General features: G+C 43.2%; 1 protein-coding gene across 1 annotated transcript in view; it reads left to right on the forward strand.

The window, feature by feature from the left end:
- The window catches only part of GSR (glutathione-disulfide reductase), a 70,917-nt gene that overhangs the window by 11,315 nt on the left and 35,499 nt on the right, over nucleotides 1-24,103 (forward strand). The window contains exon 5 of the mRNA XM_073542361.1: nucleotides 14,491-14,638. Coding sequence (XP_073398462.1) covers nucleotides 14,491-14,638 — 148 coding nt within the window. The remainder of the gene's footprint in view (nucleotides 1-14,490; nucleotides 14,639-24,103) is intronic.

Raw genomic sequence — 24,103 nt, forward strand, 5'->3', positions numbered from 1 at the left:
CTGCCACGTTATTTATTCATACGGCGAACATCGTAACAAAAAAAATAATAAAAAGTTATCAAAAAGATATATGTAGCAAAAAATTGTATCACTGAAAATGCCAAACCGTTCCGCAAAAGCCTTAATGTGGCTCATTCAGCAAAAAATACAAAAGTTACAGCTCTCAGGATATGACGATACGGAAACAAATCAATCTGTGTAAAATATTGTTTTTAGTCTGTAAAAGTAACAAAGCATAAAAAAGACTAAACTATACTGTATATGCCTGGTATCACTGTAATCGTACCAACCCGACAATCAAATCGGTCTCCTCTCTTTTACCGCACAGTTAGCGACGCAAAAAATAAAAACAATAACTGATGTGCTGGTTTTTGTTCATTCTGTGTCCGAAAAATGTGAATAAAAAGCAATCAAAAAATGCTATGTGGCCCAAAGTGTTAGCAAAAAAATCTCCAACTCGTTGCGCAAAAAACAAGCCCTCATAGAGCTCTATACAGCAAAAAATAAAAAAGCTACAGCTCTCAGAATGACGACTGAAAAGCCTATTTTAAAAAACATTTTTACTGTGTGATAGCAGCAAAACATAAAAAAATAAATGTGGTATCGCTGTAATCGCACCGACCTGAAGAATAAACCCACCTCATCACTTATACCGCACGGAGAACCTCGCAGATGTAAAAATAAGAACTGTTCTTGTACTGCTGCCTGAGCGCTTACATTGGGGTTTCCATCTAAACCTCTAAAACCACGATTCATGCAAAACCCCTGATGGAACCATTTACTGGGGTCACTTTGCTGGAACACAGACCGGTCCAGTGTCCCATCGTTTTAAACATCTTTTTAGCACACAAGTGTGGGTGACCACAGATCTGTGCACGCCTAAAAAGATGGAGACCACCGGTGCCGACTCCAAAGTGTCTCCATCTGCCTCATGGTGGGTGGTTCCCTCGGGGGTTTTGTCTGAATTGCATTTTTGTGGGATTTACACAGAAACCCCCCCCCCCCCCCCAGCGTAGAACACAAGAATGTGATCAGTCTTATTCTGGAAGCGATCGAATAACATTATGTACCCCAAGATGTTACCAATAAAACCCTAATTTATCCCGCACAAAACCAGCCCCCACTCAGGTCCGTCATTTGTCACTGGTGCTATAGTGGGTTCCCATATTACTGGTAGAACAAAGAATCTGGAAAAGTGACATGGCTTCCGCCTCCTGAAATAAAATCCATTGAATTCTGCGCTCCTAGATCCAAATGCCCCCTCCTCCTGAGCCCCACTGTGCCTAAACCACAGTAAGCGGCCACATGTTTGGTATTATTGTAGTGGGGAGAGAGCACTTAATTTGCTAGAAGCACAAGCTGTGCACAATATGTGGGGACACTACAATATTTGGGGGCGCTGCACAGTATAAGGACATAATGTATGGGCACTAGGCTGGCAAATTTGCAATCTTTCAGGAAAAAACCCTGGTTTTGATGTTACAAAATGGGCACTGCAGCCGTAGATGAATTCATGGAGAGGTGCAGTTTCTACAATGGCATTCCTTTTAGGGGTTTACTGCAGTTCTGGCACCTTTGGCAAAATCTGTGTTCCAAAAGCCAAATGGCGCTCCTTCCTTCTCAGCCCTGAGTGTGGCCTATCAGTAATTTCTGACATGTGGGGCAGCACCGCGTTCGGGAGAAATTGCGCAATAATTTATGGGGTCCAATTTCACCTATTAACCCTTGTGTACCTGACATATTTGCAACAAATAACTTTCTTTTTACCACTAAAATGTCACATTTCCACGTCCAAAGGTTATAAAATTCTGTGTGGCACGTGTTCAAAATACTCATTACACCCCTAGATGAAATTCTTAAGTGGTGAAGTTTCCAATATGGGGTCACCTGGGGTATTTCTGCTGTTCTGGCACCTCAGGAGCTCAGCTAATAAAGCCACAATCTATTCAGACGAAATCTGGATTCTAAAAGCCAAGTAGCGCTCCTTCCCATCCGATCCCTGCCGTGTCCTCAAACAGTAGTGTACAACCACATATGGGGTACTGCCACATTTGAGAGAAATTGCATAATAAATTGTAGGGTCCAATGTCTCACATTACTCCTTTTGTATGATAAATTTGGTGCTAAAGCAGTGGAAAAAATAATTTATTTTTTTTTGTTTTCACATCTAAATGTTGTAAAGATTCGTGAATCATCTGTAAGTTAAGAATGCTCCGTACACCTTACATGAATTCTTTGAAGGGTCTAGTTTCCAAAATGGGGTCACTTGTGGGGTGGTTTCTGCTGTTTTGGTATTTCAGAGGCTCTCCAAAATATGGAATTCATAGCCTATTCCAGGCAAATCTACTGTCCAAAAATCAAATAGCTCTCTTTCCTTTCATGAGCCCAAACAGCAGTTTTTGATCACATATGGTGTAGCTTTGTGTTTTGGAAGAAATTGCGTAACAAATGATGGTGTCCATTTTCTGCCTATTATCTATTATGAAAAGTACAAATTTGGGGCTAAAACAACATTTCTTTATCGCTTCATTGGGTGACACAGATAACCATGGGGTTGTATGCTGCTGTCACTGGGAGGCACTGACACTAGGCAAAATAAAAAAAAAAATAGCTCCTCCCCAGCAGTATACACCCAACGACAGGCACTAGGCTACCCAGTTTAAGCTTAGTGCCTGTAGGAGGCGGACATGGATCTGATCCCAGATCCGCAGTTTTTTCCTTTTCAAGTGCCCTGTTGTGTTTTTGTTAATATTTCTCCTCTATTTTTCAGGTTCTTCATCTTCAGGGTAACAGAGTGTAAAGTCTCACCCTGTTTTCCCACATTTATGCAATTGAGAGAGCAGTGTGGTGTCACCCACATCGCCCATTCTCAGACCCGCAGGCAGGACCTTATCCCCTGTCACCTTCAGGGGTGTCTCTGGGTGATTTATGGTGGCCGGTCCTTTGCCTTTTCTCCCTCCTCACCCCTCTCCTCATAGAGGGCTGAGAGGAAGACAGCTGTCACCAGCGGTGGCCTCTCCACCCCCCCCCCCCCCTTGTAAGGGGTTGGCTCCTTCTTCTGCACCATCCAAAGTTGGTGCGGGAAGGAGGATCCCTGTTTTACAGTGATCCTCCACTATCCAAGGGCTCCTGATGACATCTTCATCAGGCAAGGGGACCCTGAATATCCCCTGTGGCTGGTATGTGTGCCTACCCCCCGGGCAGACCGATCACAGACCTTTCGCAGACCCCAGAGCACAGACCGCTGTCCAACAGCAGGCTATTTCCTAAGGAAACCGCAGTTCAGCACGGCTCACCATTTGTATTTGGCGCTCTTTCTTTTAGCTGCGTGCCATCGTTTCCCTTCTTCCCTGTAACGGAGCTTCCTGTGTTGACACACCTCCTGATTGGCCCTCCAATCAGAGAAGCACCTTCTCCCATCACTATCCGAGCCTGACACGCCCCCGTCACGTCAAACCAACCACCTCCCTGATATCTCTTTTCACCGCTGGCTTTTCCCCCGGCCACGCCCCCGCTCTCCAGCCTATCAGAGGCGGGGACACGCCTCCCGGCACCAATTACTGTGGTCTCTTCCTCTTCTGCTGGCCATCAGTTCATCTTACTGGCCACGCCCCCCTCCTGGTGCTTTAGCCAACCACAGTTAGCCTTTCGCTTCTCCCTGTACTTGGCCACGCCCACCATCGCATCATGCAGCTCAGCGTGCTCCTGCAGCATCCCTTCCCGGGCTCTTCCTGCGCCACGCAGATCGTACTCTGCAGATATCTGAAAGGGGGATACAGGAACCATCGGCCTTCGGCTGCATTGCCGCTGGCATCGGGTAGGCTCTGCCCTGCTCCCCTTCCCTGTCCCTCTTACGCTATAGCACTCCTCAGCAGTATAGCTCTAGCACTCTACACCAGTATAGCTCTCGTCAGCAGTATCACAAAACTCAACTTATCCCCAGCTCTGCAGGGGCTTCTGGTCCACCCTCTAAGCCCACCGTAATTCATTACGCCTGCGCCCACTGCAAGAGATAGTGGTCCTCAGGTCCAGGTATTTCAGGGGTCCAGGCTCTTCGGGTCCAAACTGGACCAAATAATTTCGGACGCCACTGGGGGGGGGGGGAAAGAGTACTTCCCTTCCTCAGTCTAAGCCCAAACGTCCTTTTTAATAGGAAAGGGCCCCAGACCTTCCACTCCTTTCGACCTTTCTCTTTGGGGACTTCCTCCCAGCAAGACTTCTCGTCCATCCCAAGGGAAAGGAGAAAACCATTCTTCAAACCGCCACCTCACTGGAGATCAAAGGGACGTCCCTCAAAGCCCTCTGGATCCCGCTCTCACAGGTTTTCCTCTAATGGCGGGTCACCCCACCTGGAAATCTTTCCAGGATGGGAGGACGCATGGTTGTCAGTGGTCAGCGACGCCTGGGTCAGGGAGATAGTCACGTCCGGTTACAAGATCGACTTTTCTTCCACTCCAGGAAGACGCTTCTTTCTCTCACCCGTTAGAGTCACAGCCAAGCTCCAGGGGTTCTTCAGGCAGTCTCTTCCCATCTACACTCAGGAGTAATCGTGCCCATTCCTCCAAACGAGCGGTTTTCGGGGTTTTACTCCAATCTGTTTGTAGTCACGAAAAAAAGATGGGTCCCTCCCTCCGATTCTGGACCTCAAGCAGTTGAGCCGCCATGTTCGGACCCCCAATTTCAGGAAGCAGTCCTTACGTTCGGTAATCGCCTCCATGGAACCAGGGGAGTTTCTTTACTCTGTCGACATTCAGGATGCTTATCTTCACATTCCTGTTTGTGTGCAGCATCAGAGATTCCTTCGGTTCGCAATTCAGGAGGACCATTATCAGTTCACAGCTCTTCCTTTCAGCCTGGCGTCTGCCCCCAGGGTCTTCACGAAGGTCATGGCAGCCGTCATGGCCATCCTTCGCTCCAAGGGGATTCTCCCTTACCTGGACGATCTCCTGATCAAAGGACCGTCGCGCCAGGACTACGACCACCGCCTTCAGATCACTCTAGACACTCTGGCCCGCCTAGGCTGGATAGTCCACAAGGAGAAATCCTCCTTTCTTCCATCTCAGCGCCTGGTGTTTCTAGGTATGAAGTTCGATACAGCTCAGACCCGTGTCTTCCTTCCGAAGGACAAGTTTACATCTCTGCTTCAGGGAATTCACTCTAAGGAAACCATTCCCTCTCCCTTTACGGTCTTGCATGAGGGTACTGGGGAAGATGGTTACCACCATGGAAGCCAGTCCCTTATGCCCAGTTTCACACGCGTCCTCTTCAGCAGGGTGCTTGAGACAAGACAACCGTCTCCCTGGACCGACCGGTTCTTCTGCCTCTCAAAGTGAGGCAATCTCTGACTTGGTGGATGCTGTCCGCCTCTCTCCTGCGCTGCGCGGGAGGTCTTTTCTCCTTCGTGGGAAGGCAGGTCATCACCACCGATGCCAGTCTCCTCGGTTGGGGAGCAGTCTTCCTTCATCACACAGTGCGGTGAACCCTTCTACTCATCAATCTCCTGGAGATCAGGGCAATCCTTGCCCTTCTCCGCTGGCAGTCTCTGCTCGCCGGCAAGCTTGTCCGCATTCAATCGGACAACGCCACAGCTGTGGCGTACATAAACCACGAAGCCATGTCAGAGGCGACAAAGATTCTGCGATGGGCGGAACGTCACGTCCCTGCTATATCAACAGTTCACAAACCGGGGGTGGAAAATTGGGAAGCCTATTTTCTAAGACATCAGGGTATCTCGTCAGGTGAGCGGTCTCTCAACACCGCTGTCTTCGACCGAATATATCAGAGATGGGGCACCTTGGACATCGACCTCATGGCGTCCTGGGCGAACAACAAAGTTCCTCTGTTCGTAGCCAGGTCCCAGGACGCGAGGGCCTTGGGCTGCGACGCCTTGGTGATCCCGTGGTCGCAGTTTCAGCTCCCCTATCTTTTTCGCCTCCCTTCTCCTTGATTCTGAGAGTCATAAAAAAGATAAAGGCAGAAGGGGTTCCAGTTCTCATCGCTCCAGACTGGTCGAGACGGGCTTGATATGCGTAGCTCGAGAACATGCTCGCAGACGTTCCCTGGAAGCTTCCAGACAGTCCAAATCTCTCGCAAAGCCCCTTCTTTTATCCGAGTTCTCGGATCTCTGAGTTTAACGGCATGGCCGTTGAGGCCGCAGTCCTAAAAGAAGCCGGTTTCTCTACCAGAGTCATACAGACCATAATTAAGGCGAGGAAACCAGCATCCTCACGCATCTACCACAGATGTTGGCAGGCCTTCTTCCGGTGGTGCGAGGATAACAGCTTGTTTCCAATGTCCTTTTCCCTTCCGTCCATCCTCTGGTTTTCTTCGAGCGGGCCTTGATTCACATCACTCAGTACCCTTAAGGCTCAGGTATCTGCTCTGTCAGTCCTCTTCCAGAGAGAATTGGCTTCCCTTCCTCAGGTGAAGACTTTCATTCAAGGGGTCGCTCACCTGTCTCCACCTTACCATCCTCTGGTAGATCCATGGGATCTCAATCTTGTTCTCGACGCTCTTCAGCGTGCCCCCTTTAAGCCCATCCAGGATATCTCGTTTTCTCTCCTGTCTTGGAAAGTGGCCTTCCTAATCGCCATTACATCTATCAGGAGAGTTTCCGAGCTACCCGCACTTTCATGTCGTTCTGCTTTCCTGATTCTGCACCAGGACATAGTAGTCCTCCAACCTGTTCCTTCCTTTTTGCCCAATGTTGTTTCTACCTTTCACATCAATGAAGACATCATCCTTCCCTCTCTATGTCCTTTTCCTGTTCATCCACAGGAAAAGTCCCTCCACAAACTGGATTTGGTCAGAGCTATTCGAGTCTACCTTTCTAGGTGTGCTTCCTTTCGTAAGTCAGATTCCCTGCTTGTCATCCCTGAAGGTCGCTGAAAGGGGCGCCAGGCCTCTAGTCCATGATTGCCCGTTAGATTAGCTTGGCTATACTGGAGGCATATCGTGTTTAGGGCAATCAGCCTCCTTCGGTAGAGAAGTCTCACTCCACCCGATCTGTGGGAGCTTCCTGGGCTGTTCGTCACCAGGCTCCGGCCTTGCAGATCTCGAAGGCTGCAACCCAGTTGTCTTTACACACCTTTTTTCAAGGTTTTACAACGTTAATACCCAAGCCTCGGCTGATGCAGGCTTGGGTAGAAAGGTGCTGCAGGCGGCGGTTTCCCACCGGCCGACCTAGGTTCCTTTCTCTTTTCCTATATTTTTCTTCCCCCACCCTTGGGACTGCTTTTGGACGTCCCATGGTTGTGTCCCCCCAATGAAGCGATAAAGAGAGAAGGGGTGTGTTGAGCTTGTTGAACCTGTAAGTGCTTCACAGAACGTTATAAAATGTGAAAACAAATATGCAAATTGCCCCTTCAGAGAAAAAGGACTTGAACTCTATAGCGCCACCTGTTGGTAGTAGCGATCCTACAAGTCACATTCAACCCTTTAACGAGTCTTGTAATATGACTTAGGATAAAAGCCAAATCAGACACGGTGTTTCGGGCTATTGGCCCTCGTCAGTGCAAAGTATGAGAACTGATTTGGCTAGGTGAGAGGCTCTGGACTGAGGTCTAAGGGGTAAGGTTTCTCCTTGTGGAGAGTGACATACCAGCTCTGGCTTGTCAAGGTAAGGAGGCTTATTCATTGGGGGACACAGCACCCTCCTTGAATGTTGGCACGTAGGCCAACAACTGTACTATTTGTTTTTGAGTTGTTACATATGTTGAGCTTCTGGATGCTTCTCCTACTGCTTTGACACCAACTGAGTAGCCTAGTACCTGTTGGAGGGTGTATACTGCTGGGGAGGAGCTAATTTTCCCTTTAGCCTAGAGTCAGCGCCTCCTAGTGACAGCAGCATACACCCCATGGTTATCTGTGTCTCCCAATGAAGGCTCCAAGAAAGAGATTTTACGGTAAGTACCAAAAATCCCTCTTTTAGCCAGGGCTGTGGAGTCTGTGCTCATTTTGGTGGAGTCAGTATAAAATGGACCGACTCCGACTCCTAAAATATATAATAAATTGGGTATAGTAATTCAATGCAGAATGTGCAGAATATTTTTTTCTTCTCATTCAAAGAGTTGAAAATTGTAGATTCACTCTGAAGGCATCAAAACTATGAATTAACACATGTGGAATTATATAATTAACAAAAAAGTGTGAAACAACTGAAAATACTGTGTGTCTTATATTGTAGGTTCTTCAAAGTAGCCACCTTTTGCTTTGATTTCTGCTTTGCACACTCTTGGCATTCTCTTGATGAGCTTCAAGAGGCAGTCACCGGAAATGGTATTCTCTTCACAGGTGTGCCCTGTCAGGTTTAATAAGTGGGATTTCTTGCCTTATAAATGGGGTTGGGACCATCAGTTGTGTTGTGCAGAAGTCTGGTGGATACACAGCTGATAGTCCTACTGAATAAACTATTAGCTGCTTTTTTCTTGCCATAATACAAATTCTAAGTAAAGAAAAATGAGTGGCCATCATTACTTTAAGAAATGAAGGTCAGTCAGTCTGAAAAATTGGGAAAACTTTGAAAGTGTCCCCAAGTGAGTACAGTGGCAAAAACCATCAAGCGCTACAAAGGAACTGGCTCACATGAGGACCGCCCCAGGAAAGGAAGACCAAGAGTCACCTCTGCTGCGGAGGATAAGTTCATCCTAGTCACCAGCCTCAGAAATCGCAGGTTAATCGCAGCTCAGATTAGAGACCAGGTCAATGCCACACAGAGTTCTAGCAGCAGACACATCTCTACAACAACTGTTAAGAGGAGACTTTGTGCAGCAGGCCTTCATGGTAAAATAACTGCTAGGAAACCACTGCTAATGACAGGCAACAAGCAGAAGAGACTTTTTTTGGGCTAAAGAACACAAGGAATGGACATTAGACCAGTGGAAATCTGTGCTTTGGTCTGATGAGTCCAAATTTGAGATCTTTGGTTCCAACCACCGTGTCTTTGTGCGACGCAGAAAAGGTGAACGAATGGACTCTACATGCCTGGTTCCCACCGTGAAGCATGGAGGAGGAGGTGTGATGGTGTGGGGGTGCTTTGCTGGTGACACTTGGGGATTTATTCAAAATTGAAGGCATACTGAACCAGCATCTTGCAGCGGCATGCTATTCCATCCGGTTTGCATTTAGTTGGACCATCATTTATTTTTCAACAGGACAATTGCCCCAAACACACCTCCAGGCTGTGTAAGGGCTATTTGACCAAGAAGGAGAGTGATGGGGTGCTACGCCAGATGACCTGGCCTCCACAGTCACCAGACCTGAACCCAATCGAGGTGGTTTTGGATGAGCTGGACCTCAGAGTGAAGGCAAAAGGGCCAACAAGTGCTAAGCATCTCTGGGAACTCCTTCAAGACTGTTGGAAGACCATTTCCGGTGACTACCTCTTGAAGCTCATCAAGAGAATGCCAAGAGTGTACAAAGCAGTAATCAAAGCAAAAGGTGGCTACTTTGAAAAACCTAGAATATAAGACATATTTTCAGTTGTTTCACACTTTTTTGTTAATTATATAATTCCACATGTGTTAATTCATTGTTTTGATGCCTTCAGAATGAATCTACAATTTTCATAGTCATGAAAATAAAGAAAACTCTTTGAATGAGGTGTGTCCAAACTTTTGGTCTGTACTGTATATATGTGTAATCGATATTACATAGTGTATTACATATTTACAATTTATTACAGTTTTGTGTTCTAAAGTTGTATTCCAATAAATAGATATTATGTTCTATCTAAATATCTTGATTATTGGATCATAGAAATGATTAAATGTCTGATGTTCACATTGTACTACAATAAATTTTTCACTTAAATATAAGCAATATATGTGGGAGTTGGAGTCGGTGTAAGGGAAATTGAGGAGTCGGAGTCGCAGGTTTGGCTTACCGACTCCACAGCCCTGCTTTTAGCAGAAAAAAAATAATTTTTGTATTCACATTTTAAAAAGTTCTGTGAAGTACGGGTTCAACAAGCTCAACAGACCCCTAGATAAATTCTGTGATGGGTCTAGTTTCCAAACTGGGGTTACTTGTGGGGCTTTCTGCTGTTTTGGTACCCTAGGGGCTCTGCAAATGCAACATGAAGTCTGCAATGTATTTCAACAAAATTTGCATTCCAAATTTCAAATGATGCTCTCTTCTGAGCCCTGCCGTATATGCAAACATAAGGAAGTTTCATTATTTTACTATTGAACCTAATTTACAGTGGGGGATTGGGTAATTTTGATTGAAACTGTATGTATGGCAAGTTTTCTGCAGAGGAATAATGATGGTTGGGAGCATCGTCTCAGGACCTTTTTGGATTTTCTATGTGAGTAAAGGTGTGTTACTTTTAAAGGGATGGGTTTAAAATTGTAATAAAGGCAAACTTGTCTTATAGTGACGCCATGTATCCTGGAATGTAGAATGCATCATCAGATGTTTCTATGATGAAACACTCTTCTAGTCACCAGACCGCTGCAGCCAATCAGTCCTGTAACTTCTGAATGTAGCAGATATGCTTCCAGCACAGGCTTCTGGTGAGGCATTATCTGGACAACGAGTATGCCTACATGTATTATTTTAAAACCATTCATGTCTGAAAAAAGTCTCACTGTCAGATAACCACTTTAAGATTTCCTACAGGAACCTTCATTTATTTTACTCTCGGCCAACCCTTTAAGCATATAGCTGTGCAATATTCATTTTTACATTTTCGCGAAACAATCCCTGACCTCAGGGAGACCAGTCAAAGAAAACACTGCGGCAGCCGGCAAAGGCGCTCAATCACAGTGAAATCCTAGGTGCAATGCTCCCTGGGAAATATGAATATGCAAACGAAGTCCGTGGAGCCTCATTTAAGAGTCTCAAACACGGGACTAGCCAGATCTTCCTCCAGGGAAGGACCCAGCCAAGGGGTGGCTCCTTTCGGAAACCACCATTACCACCATATTAAGTGGCCCTTTAAGTCAATATCCAGCTCTTTACAAGTTTACAGATATGACAAGGGAAATACCAAGCAGGGCTGTGGAGTCGGTAAGCCAAACCTGCGACTCCAACTCCTCAATTTCCCTTACACCGACTCCACGACTCCGACTCCCACATATATTGCTTATATTTAAGTGAAAAATTTATTGTAGTACAATGTGAACATCACACATTTAATCATTTTTATGATACAATAATCAAGACATTTAGAACATAATACTGTATATATTTATTGGAATACAACTTTAGAACACAAATGTGACGGCCGTCTGCGAATCTGGGCTGCAGTAGGAACAGCACCCCGAGTAACCCCGAGACCCTTTAACGCCTATACAGGGAACTTGGATTGTAGCAAGGTCCAGGGGGTAGCTGTTTAGAGGAGCAGTGGACAAGAGCAGGACGGCCGCCAAGGGGTCAAAACTAAAACCGGTAATCAAAGTCGGGAGCCGGAGGGCAGCAGAGGTACAAAATCAGCAGACAGAAGGAGAGTCAAAAGTCCAGGCCAGGGTCAGTAAAACCAGGAGGGCAGCAAGGTACAAAATCAGCAGGCAGATGGAGAGTCGGGAATCCAAGCAAAGGTCAGCGTCAAAATATCAGAATAGAGGCAGAGGTACAAAAACGGCAGGCAATAGAATGGTCAGAAATCCAGGCTGAGGTCAGAGTTAACGCAAATTACACAGTAGCACGCAGGGGAACCAAGAATATATCCGGCGGCTTGCAAGACCAGTCTGAAGGTATTTGAGGGATCAGGTCCTCCCTCACAGGTTCCCGGACTGATGATGTAACCAGGACCGCCCCCAGGACCAGGCCAGACGGACATGCAGTAAGCCCTACATGATTGACAGAGGGGCGGAGCCTGCAGCCACCAGATGCCTGCGCAGAGGCCTCTTCTCTGTCACCACCCTCACCCTGAGGCGAACCACGGCGCCTCCCAGTGGTCGATGCAGGAACAGCCATCCCCGATTCTGACGGCGACGTGACGGCCCGGCGCCTCCTAGTGACCGAGACCGGAACAGCAGGCCCCGAGTCTGGCGGCGAAGTGTCAGTCCGGCGCCTCCTAGCGGCCGGAGCCGGAACAGCAGGCCCTGAGTCTGACAGTGACGTGACAACAAAAAACTGTAATAAATTGTAAATATGTAATACACTATGTAATATCAGGTTTTTTTTTTTTTTTTTTAATAGACACACTATGTAATAAACTATGTAAGTGGCAAAAAAACAGTTTTCAACAAAAACATACTAAATAACATTTGTGCAGTCTATGAATTTGTTCTAAGAAATAGAATTGCCTCCATCAGATCCTCCTTCATAGATGACCTCAAATCTGACCTAATAATTTTAAGGCCAGAGAACAACCTCTCTACACTAGGGTTGGAGGCAAAGCCGTAACCACATGGGCAACATCTCTAACAATTTCCAAGTATAAAGGAATTGCCTCATGCACAGTCAGTTTTGATGAACGGTTGAATTTTTTTATTTCTTTGAGAGCAAGTGAAACATTTTGCTGAAATATGGTCAATCTGCTTGCTATAGGAGACGGAGTGAAATCTTTTTCCTTGCAGCAACGCTTTGCCTGCTCCATGTCATCCAAATACTTGTCAAACTCGAACTCCTCATCTGGCAGTCCTCCTGTAGGCTACTCATCCTAACTGCTACCTCAGAGCTTCTTTTTCTTTAGTAAGCTGTTGATCATCAAGCAATATACGATGACTTGGGTCCACATAAACAACTGCCGGAAAAATTTTATTTTCCAATAGCTGTGTCTCCCTCCGTTTCATTGAAGCAGAAATGCCATCTGCAATTAAATCTCCTCTTTGGGACAGGCAAAATAGCAAGTTCTTCCACTCCCTTATGAAAATGCCAGGAGTTAAATCCTCAGCTTGTAATTTTTTAGTCACGGTAAATAGGTGATTAAGCAATTCCTTCAATTCAGCCACCTGTGTCCATTGACCTTCATTTAGGGTTACCTGAGGGTTCGCCATATCTATAAGAAACGGTTTTAGCCAGGATCAAAACTGGGGGGGGGGCAGAATCTCATACTGTTCAGCAGAATCTCATACTGCACACCTCAGCTGCTGCAGAACCTTATACTGCACAACCCTACACTTGAAAATAAAGCCTGCACCTTAAGATGTGGTGAATGCAGTCTATTTATTCCAGCTATCAATTTATGTTGATGTGTTACTGAAGACGAGCAATGCCTGTCCTGGGCATCCTTTTGGGCAGCTATGAGGTGTACCTGACCGGTGCTAAAAGGAAAAAAAAAAAGGAGTGTTAGTCTGTGTGCTACCCGGCTTTCATTCTTTTTGGTGCAGATAAGATATGGATAGACAGATATGGATAAATGGATAGAGCAGATTTCTAATCTGCTTTTGCTATTGAAAACATTATCTATGAGCTCAAAAACCTTTCATGTGATGCGGTTTTTTAAAAAGCTGATCTGCTTTTGCAGCTGAAAAACGTATCCTCAAAAAACGCAGCAAAAACGCTGTGTGTGAATGTAGCCTTAGATCAGGAATAGAACAGCCATTTATAGGACATTTCATAACTTTCCCAAATTTCCTATGAAAAAATATTCAGCACATTCTGCATTGAACTACTGTACCCAATTTATTATAGATTTTAGGAGTCGGTCCATTTTATACCGATTACGACTCCACCAAAATGAGCTCCGACGCCAACTCCACAGCCCTGACAAGGCCAGGTATCCATCCACAGACAGCTGTTTCGGGGTGTTGCCCCTCATCAGTGTGGAGTAGGATTCTGGCTAGGTGGGAGCAATGCCTAGTAGACCAACATCACGAAACAATAACTGACCTCAGGGAGACCAGTCAAAGAAAACACTGCGGCAGCCGGCAAAGGCGCTCAATCACAGTGAAATCCTAGGTGCAATGCTCCCTGGGATATATGAATATGCAAATAAAGTCCGTGGAGCCTCATTTAAGAGTCTCAAACACGGGACTAGCCAGATCTTCCTCCAGTCAAAGAAATCGTAGTGAAGAGCTTGATAACTTTACTTGCAGGACGGTGATGGAATTCTACTTACTGTAATAATGTTTTCACATTTCTGTCCTTCCATCTAAGTGGGTTATAGTATGACAATAGAAAAAAATCCACAGAAGACTAACGCATCTACTAGCTGAATCAACGTAGTTTTAAACAGATGAACTGTTCTTCCGCATGAACAGATTCACCTCCTAACGGCCATATTCAGATATCCGGTTCCAAAATAAGTGGAAAAACATCTCCATCACAATCATGGTCTTGGAATGAGATGTTCTGCTAGCTCGCATGCACGTGTTCACATGTTTCTGGCTGCTTAGCGGCCAAGGACTAACTTTTACCTGAGTCTAATAATATTGGTTCTATTGGTCTACGATTGAGAACAAACCTTCTGCGAATGGTCTTCAGAAATTGCCAGCAGCCACTGATACAAAATGAAATGTGATGACAATTTCTTGTCCTGCGCAAGGAAAGGAAACCTTCTGCATAGAGCAAAATGCTAAATGTTGTGTTTGTTTGACACAGGCACAAATAGAAATTATCAGAGGTCACGCAACTTTTACATCTGATCCGGAGCCAACAATAGAAGTGAATGGTCAAAAATACACCTCCCCACATATTCTCATTGCCACCGGGGGCAAACCCACTATACCGTCAGACACGGAGGTGCCAGGTAAGCGGTTACATATTTAACGGATATGTACGGTATTGCAAACATTGTTTTTTCTCCCATACATAGAGAATTTTTTTCTTTTTTAAGGCATGGATTGATTAAAAACAATAAGCATAGGCATACTTCCATTCCAGCGCCCCCGCAAATTCATTACAGGCCACTCCGTAAGTCTGTACTTTCTCTGAAAGTGCTAACTACTGAAGGGGTGTCTTGATCATTGAAAAGTGACTGCACTGCTGCAGCCTGTAATTGGCTGCAGTTTTCAGGTGACTAGAAGAGCGCATCATTGGATAAACGTTAGATGATGGGCTTTTCTACTCATCTGACAGCAGCCGCCAGGTACAGCGATGCTTTGACTTCCGATCAGGCTAAACACCACTTCCGGAGCTAGCGCGAGTTGTTCTGGATCCGCCGGGGATGTGGAAGATGAGTATGCCTCTCTTTATTATCTGCCTACCGGTGACCCCCGTCGCATGATCACGGGTCACCGGTCTGTTAGTATGACAACCGGATGTCTCCTGGAGACCTCTATGGTTGTCACTGCTGGCTTGCTGTGAGCACCACCCAGTTGTCGGCGCTCCTAGCAAGTGAGTAATTCTACTACATAGAGGTGAACTGATCATCGCCTGTATGTAGCAGAGCCATCCGGGTTATGGCAGCTTTTAGTCTTCGATGGAGAATATTGAAGCATGCCAAAAGTAAAAAAAAAAAATAAAAAAAATGTTTAAATATAAAGGAATATAAAAGTTCAATTCACCCCCCTTTCGCCCCATTCAAAATAAAGCAATACAAAAAAAAATGATTGTCTCTTCAGAGAGGAAGAGGACTAGAACTCTAGTGCCACCTATTAGAGGTAGCAATCCTAAAAGTCAATGTTGACCCTTTAACGAGCCTAGTTACATGACTTAGGATAAAAGCCAAACCAGAATCTCCATTTGCAGACACTGTGTTTCAGGGTACTGCCCCTCATCAGTGCAAAGTGGGAGATCTGGTTTGGCTGTGAGAGAGGCGTCTGACCGATATCCAAGAAGTATCATTTCTCCTTGCGGAGAATGACATGCTAAGCATGTCGAGGTGAGGAGACTTAAAGCCGCAATGCTCCTCTGGGAAATATGCTAATTATGCAAATTGTCTCTTCAGAGAGGAAGAGGACTAGAACTCTAGTGCCACCTATTAGAGGTAGCAATCCTAAAAGTCAATGTTGACCCTTTAACGAGCCTAGTTACATGATGAGGTTACATTATATTATACCTCTAATAGGTGGCACTAGAGTTCTAGTCCTCTTCCTCTCTGAAGAGACAATTTGCATAATTAGCATATTTCCCAGAGGAGCATTGCGGCTTTAAGTCTCCTCACCTCGACATGCTTAGCATGTCATTCTCCGCAAGGAGAAATGATACTTCTTGGATATCGGTCAGACGCCTCTCTCACAGCCAAACCAGATCTCCCACTTTGCACTGATGAGGGGCAGTACCCCGAAACACAGTGTCTGCAAATGGAGATTCTGGTTTGGCTTTTATCCTAAGTCATGTAACTAGGCTCATTAAAGGGTCAACATTGACTTTTAGGATTGCTACCTCTAATAGGTGGCACTAGAGTTCTAGTCCTCTTCCTCTCTGAAGAGACAATTTGCATAATTAGCATATTTCCCAGAGGAGCATTGCGGCTTTAAGTCTCCTCACCTCGACATGCTTAGCATGTCATTCTCCGCAAGGAGAAATGATACTTCTTGGATAAAAAAAAATGAAACACATATTTGGTATCACCACATTCAGAATCGCCCGATCTATCAATTAAAAAAAAGGATTAACCTGATCACTGAACGGCGTAGCGAGAAAAAACATAACACGAGAATTACGGTTTTTGTTAACCCCTTCATGACCAAGCCTATTTTGACCTTAATGACCGGGCCATTTTTTGCAATTCTGACCAGTGTCCCTTTATGAGGTAATAACTCAGGAACGCTTCAACGGATCCTAGCGATTCTGAGATTGTTTGTTTGTTTTTTCGTGACATATTGGGCTTCATGTTAGTGGTAAATTTAGGTGGATAATTTTTGCATTAATTTGTTAAAAAATCAGAAATTTGGCGAAAATTTAGAAAATTTTGCAATTTTCAAATTTTGAATTTTTATTCTGTTAAACCAGAGAGTTATGTGACACAAAATAGTTACTAAATAACATTTCCCACATGTCTACTTTACATCAGCACAATTTTGGAAAGAAAATATTTTTTTGTTAGGACGTTATAAGGGTTAAAAGTTGACCGATTTCTCATTTTTACAATGAAACAAATCCAAAGTGGAAAAAAGAGCCGGGCTGAATAAACCGCGCTGACCAGAAAAAAAACGCACCTTCGGCAGTCCATATAATGAAAAACTTCTTTAATAAGCCTACGCGTTTCGTGGCAAAACCAGCCACTTCATCAGGGCATAAAAAACAATCACAAATTCAGGATATAAATACAATCACAAACTGTTTCAATACACCTTTCTTTGACATCATTTCCTGTGGAAACACCCATATATCATATAAAACCATGTATATAAATAAAAAATGCTTAAATATTGTGATTAAAATCCAATAACATATCTATCAATATCATGGGAATTTTATACACCAAAATAACAAAAAAAATATATATGATAAAATAAAATGCAAAAAAAAAATGAACTCGAACCCACCACTTCAGAACAACTCAAAAATGTAGTTTACGTGTCTTAGCCTACTGGACCACACCAAATCCACAAACCCCTGGAGATCCTCATATGTAACAAATACCCCACTCATTTAATTATTTCACCAAAATATGTCTAAAAAAAGGTCACTAATTTCATTTAAACCCATTGGTTGGAGTGTATTTAATTTATATATCTAATAAGTTTCCTTTCTTTTTAAATTTTGTATTCTATTCGGGGTATGTTCAGATACATGATCTATGGGAAGCACCGTCAGAGACACAGAACCCTGATGGAACACTGCGCAGTGACGGGACAAACCATGTTTCATATATCCCTTCCGAATGTTAAACCTATGGGAATTAATCCTCTTATGTAAAGGTTGAGATGTCCTACCTACATATTGCTTCCCACATTTGCATTGAATCAGATAGATGACAAAACTGGTCATACATGTCATCCTATATCTGATCCTAAATTCCCCACTCGGATAACTAAAGGAGTGAAATCTATCAGTAGAATCAATTACAGATCTACAACAATGACAGCCTTTCCTGTTACATTGAAAAGCACCTTTTTTCTCATGTAGTATACTACTGTTTAGTGAAATATCCCTTGAGGAGATAACACTTGGGGCTAAAATATTCTTAATGGTGGGAGCCCTCCTAAAAATCAACCCCGGCTTCTGATCCACCACTTTATTCAGAACTGGATCATTTAAAACAATTTTCCAGTGTTTTTCCAATATGCTACGAATCTGAGAATTCTGTACAGAAAAAGTGGTTATAAAATTCGCATCATAATTATCCACACCTCTATCAATCTTACGGGAATAAATTAAATCCTTTTCAGTCTAATTTTTTGCTGATTTGTATGCTCTTTTTATCAGTCTCCAAGGATAATTTTTTTTTCTTGAAATCTATTTAATAAAACTTTGCTCCCCTCCTCAAAGGTTATATTTGAGGAGCAATTTTTTCTAATCCTAAGTATATTGATTGCGGGGAATATTAAGCCAAGGTTTATAATGGCCACTATTATAGTGAACATAGCCATTGGCATCAACCTTTTTAAAATAATTCCTAGTAAAAACCTTCCCAGAATTGTCTGCATAAATAATGAGATCCAAAAAAATAACACTCTGCTTATCAATCAGTGGAATCAATTCTATACCCCAACAATTATTAGTCACCCCATCTAGAAATTCTTTGACATCATTCCCTTTGTTATTATAAATGACAATAATGTCATCAATGAAGCGTTTATATAACACTAAATTTGCCCTATAATCACCACGGAGGACATGCCAGGACTCGAAGACAGCCATAAATAAATTTAGGTGCTGCCCTCGAGCCCATGGCGGTCCCCCGCGTCTGGTGGTATATAACATCCCCAAACCGGAAGTAGTTGTTCTGTAAAATGAAAGCCATACTTTTAATCTAAAAAAATTTTTGTGTCATGGATAAAGCCAACTCCCTATTCACATACATCTCAAAGCAGGACAGACCAATATTATGTTCAATATTCGAATATAATCCGGTGACATCCATAGTAATGAACACATTCATCTTTCCATACGATACCTTGAAGTATCTGTATAAGATGGGTAGAAGCTCTGAGATAACTTCCTAATCTTTTTACAGAGTTGTTCATGAATTAATCCCTGCAATAATGGGGCGCCCAGGAGGGTTCACTAAATTCTTGTGTAATTTTGGTAGGTGATAATATATAGCCATAGAAGGGTTCTTTATATCAAGATAATCTTTTTCATTCTTATTTAAAATCCCAGTCTTATCAGCATATTTAATCAATTCCCTATAGTTTTTAACCGCATTTTCATACTCCTCAATACTAGAGATGGCATAGGTAGTATCATCCGACAAAATCCGATCCGCTTCTTTTAAATAGACATTCAGATCCTGTATGACAATACCCCCCCCTTTATCAGCAGATCTAATCACTATGTTGGTATCATTTTTTAGTGATCTCAAACCTCTGATTTCTGCAGCAGAAATCTGAATGTCTATTTAAAAGAATGTCGGATGATACTACCTATGCCATCTCTAGTATTGAGGAGTATGAAAATGTGGTTAAAAACTATAGGGAATTGATTAAATATGCTGATAAGACTGGGATTTTAAATAAGAATGAAAAAGATTATCTCGATATAAAGAACCCTTCTATGGCTATATATTATCACCTACCAAAATTACACAAGAATTTAGTGAACCCTCCTGGGCGCCCCATTATTGCAGGGATTAATTCACTAACCTCTAATTTAGCCGCCTATGTTGATTCATTCATGAACAACTCTGTAAAAAGATTAGGAAGTTATCTCAGAGATTCTACCCATCTTATACAGATACTTCAAGCTATTGTATGGAAAGATGAATGTGTTCATTACTATGGATGTCACCGGATTATATTCGAATATTGAACATAATATTGGTCTGTCCTGCTTTGAGATGTATGTGAATAGGGAGTTGGCTTTATCCATGACACAAAAAAATTTTTAGATTAAAAGTATGGCTTTCATTTTACAGAACTACTACCGGTTTGGGGATGTTATATACCACCAGACGCGGGGGACCGCCATGGGCTCGAGGGCAGCACCTAAATTTATTTATGGCTGTCTTCGAGTCCTGGCATGTCCTCTGTGGTGATTATGGGGCAAATTTAGTGTTATATAAACGCTTCATTGATGACAGTATTGTCATTTATAATAACAAAGGGAATGATGTCAAAGAATTTCTAGATGGGGTGACTAATAATTGTTGGGGTATAGAATTGATTCCACTGATTGATAAGCAGAGTGTTATTTTTTTGGATCTCATTATTTATGCAGACAATTCTGGGAAGGTTTTTACTAGGAATTATTTTAAAAAGGTTGATGCCAATGGCTATGTTCACTATAATAGTGGCCATTATAAACCTTGGCTTAATAATATTCCCCGCAATCAATATACTAGGATTAGAAAAAATTGCTCCTCAAATATAACCTTTGAGGAGGGGAGCAAAGTTTTATTAAATAGATTTCAAGAAAAAAAATTATCCTTCCAGACTGATAAAAAGAGCATACAAATCAGCAAAAAATTAGACTCAAAAGGATTTAATTTATTCCCGTAAGATTGATAGAGGTGTGGATAATTATGATGCGAATTTTATAACCACTTTTTCTGTACAGAATTCTCAGATTCGTAGCATATTGGAAAAACACTGGAAAATTGTTTTAAATGATCCAGTTCTGAATAAAGTGGTGGATCAGAAGCCGGGGTTGATTTTTAGGAGGGCTCCCACCATTAAGAATATTTTAGCCCCAAGTGTTATCTCCTCAAGGGATATTTCACTAAACAGTAGTATACTACATGAGAAAAAAGGCGCTTTTCAATGTAACAGGAAAGGCTGTCATTGTTGTAGATCTGTAATTGATTCTACTGATAGATTTCACTCCTTTAGTTATCCGAGTGGGGAATTTAGGATCAGATATAGGATGACATGTATGACCAGTTTTGTCATCTATCTGATTCAATGCAAATGTGGGAAGCAATATGTAGGTAGGACATCTCAACCTTTACATAAGAGGATTAATTCCCATAGGTTTAACATTCGGAAGGGATATATGAAACATGGTTTGTCCCGTCACTGCGCAGTGTTCCATCAGGGTTCTGTGTCTCTGACGGTGCTTCCCATAGATCATGTATCTGAACATACCCCGAATAGAATACAAAATTTAAAAAGAAAGGAAACTTATTGGATATATAAATTAAATACACTCCAACCAATGGGTTTAAATGAAATTAGTGACCTTTTTTAGACATATTTTGGTGAAATAATTGAATGAGTGGGGTATTTGTTACATATGAGGATCTCCAGGGGTTTGTGGATTTGGTGTGGTCCAGTAGGCTAAGACACGTAAACTACATTTTTGAGTTGTTCTGAAGTGGTGGGTTCGAGTTCTTTTTTTTTTTTTTTTGCATTTTATTTTATCATATATATTTTTTTGTTATTTTGATGTATAAAATTCCCATGATATTGATAGATATGTTATTGGATTTTAATCACAATATTTAAGCATTTTTTATTTATATACATGGTTTTATATGATATCTGGGTGTTTCCACAGGAAATGATGTCAAAGAAAGGTGTATTGAAACAGTTTGTGATTGTATTTATATCCTGAATTTGTGATTGTTTTTTATGCCCTGATGAAGTGGCTGGTTTTGCCACGAAACGCGTAGGCTTATTAAAGAAGTTTTTCATTATATGGACTGCCGAAGGTGCGTTTTTTTCTGGTCAGCGCGGTTTATTCAGCCCGGCTCTTTTTTCCACTTTGGATTGGTTTCATTTACTACCAGCGGGATACCAGCGACGACCGGACCTTTATGAGCTATTCCCAGTTTGCTGTGACTCACACAAGTTCAGCAGGTGAGTCTAACTGATTGTGCTTGCTTGCTATTGTGGTTCTTCAAGACAATACACCCTATGTGCGCTTTCCATTTTTGTTTTTTCATTTTTACAATAAAATTTACAAAACCATTTTTTTTTTTAGGGACCACCTCACATTTGAAGTCACTTTGAGGGGTCTATATGGCAGAAAATACCCAAAAGTGACACCATTGTAAAAACGGCACCCCTCAAGCTACTCAAAACTACATTCAAGAAGATTATTAACCCTTCAGGTGTTTCACAGGAACTAAAGCAATGTGGAAAGAAAAAATGGACATTTTAATTTTTCCAACAAAAATTTTCTTTTAGCATCAATTTTTTCATTTTCACATGGGAAACAGGATAAAATGGATCCTAAAATTTGTTGGGCAATTTCTCCTGAGTACACTACACTGAAACCTCATATGTGGTCATAAACCACTGTTTGGGCGCACGGCAAGGCTCAGAAGGGAAGGAGCGCCATTTGACTTTTTGAATGGAAAATATGCTGGAATATTTAGTGGTTGCCATGTCGTGTTTGGAGAGCCCCTGTGTGCATAAACATTGGATCTCCTCCACAAGTGACCCCATTTTGGAAACTAGACCCCCCAAGGAACTTATCTAGATGCATAGTGGTCACTTTGAACCCCCAGGTACTTCACAAATTGATCTGTAAAAAAAAAAAAAAAAATACTTTTTTTTCACAAAAATTTTCTTTTAGCCTCAGTTTTTTTCATTTTCACATGGGCAACAGGATAAAATGTATCCTAAAATTTGTTGAGCAATTTCTCCTGAGTGCACAGATACCTCATATGTGGTCATAAACCACTGTTTGGGTGCACGGCAGGGCCCGGAAGGCAAGGAGCACATTTGACTTTTTGAATGGAAAATTAGCTCCAATCGTTATCGGACACCATGTGCCCCTGTGTGCCTAAACATTGGAGCTCCCCCACAAGTGACCCCATTTTGGAAACTAGACCCCCTAAGGAACTTATCTAGATGTGTAGGGAGCACTTTGAACCCCCAAGTGCTTCAGAAAAGTTTATAACACAGAGCAGTGAAAATAAAAAATATTTTTTTTTCCACAAAAATGATTTTTAGCACACTATTTTTAATTTTCACAAGACTAACAGGAGAAATTGGACCACAAATCTTGTTGTCCAGTTTGTCCTGAGTACGCTGGTACCCCATATGTGGGGGGGAACCACTGTTTGGGCACACGGCAGGGCTCAGAAGGGAAGGAGCGCCATTTGACTTTTTGAAATGCAAATTACTTCCAATCGTTAGCGGACACCATGTCGTGTTTGGAGAGCCCCTGTGTGCCTAAACATTGGAGCTCCCCACAAATGACCCCATTTTGGAAACTAGACCCCCTAAGGAACTTATCTAGATGTGTGGTGAGCACCTTGAACCCTCAAGTGCTTCACAAAAGTTTGACGCAGAGCCGTGAAAATAAAAAAAAAAAAATTTCCCGTCAAAAAATTATATTTAGTGCGCAATTTTTTATTTTCACAAGGGTACCAGGATAAATTAGACCCCAAAATTTGTTGTCCAGTTTGTCCTGAGTACGCTGGTACCCCACATGTGGGGGGGAACCACTGTTTGGGCACACGTCGGGGCTCGGAAGGGAAGTAGTGACATTTTGAAATGCTGACTTTGATGGAATGGTCTGCGGGCATCATGTTACATTTGCAGAGCCCCTGATGTACCTAAACTGTGGAACCCCCCCCACAAGTGACCCCATTTTGGAGACTAGACCCCCCAAGGAACTTATCTAGATGTGTGGTGAGCACCTTCAACCCCCAAGCGCTTCACAGAAGTTTATAACGCAGAGCCGTGAAAATGAAAAATATTTTTTCTCGTTCGCCTTATTGGGGGACACAGAGACCATGGGTGTATGCTGCTGCCACTAGGAGGCTGACACTATGCACAAAAAAAGGTTAACTCCTCCTCCGCAGTGTACACCCCACCGACCGGCAGGGAATTCCTCAGTTTAGCTTAGTGTCAGTAGGAGGTGGACACGGGTCTTTCATTAGACCCATATCTACCTCGATGTGCGTCGTTCCTTTTCAGGTTTCTCCGGAGGGATACAGGGTGAATAGTCACCTCTGTAGTCCCACGAAGAGGCTGCGAGTACGGCGTGTACTGCCACCCCGTATCCTCGCAGCTCTCTGCACCAGGACCAGCAGCCTTCCGGGCGGACGCCAACATGTATACGTGTCGGCTTTTCTGAGAGTCCTGGTCGTCCGTCTCCCACCCACTCGCCTGCCAGAGCCTGTCGGTCGGATGAGACGCAGACAAGCTTCAATCAGAAGGTACCTTTATTTTCAGGGTTCGGGCCCGGGACAGGGTGAGTATTAGATCCC

Source organism: Dendrobates tinctorius, unplaced genomic scaffold, assembly GCF_039654945.1.
Source record: "Dendrobates tinctorius isolate UK_male_01 unplaced genomic scaffold, ASM3965494v1 ptg000011l, whole genome shotgun sequence".
Classification (NCBI taxonomy): domain Eukaryota; kingdom Metazoa; phylum Chordata; class Amphibia; order Anura; family Dendrobatidae; genus Dendrobates; species Dendrobates tinctorius.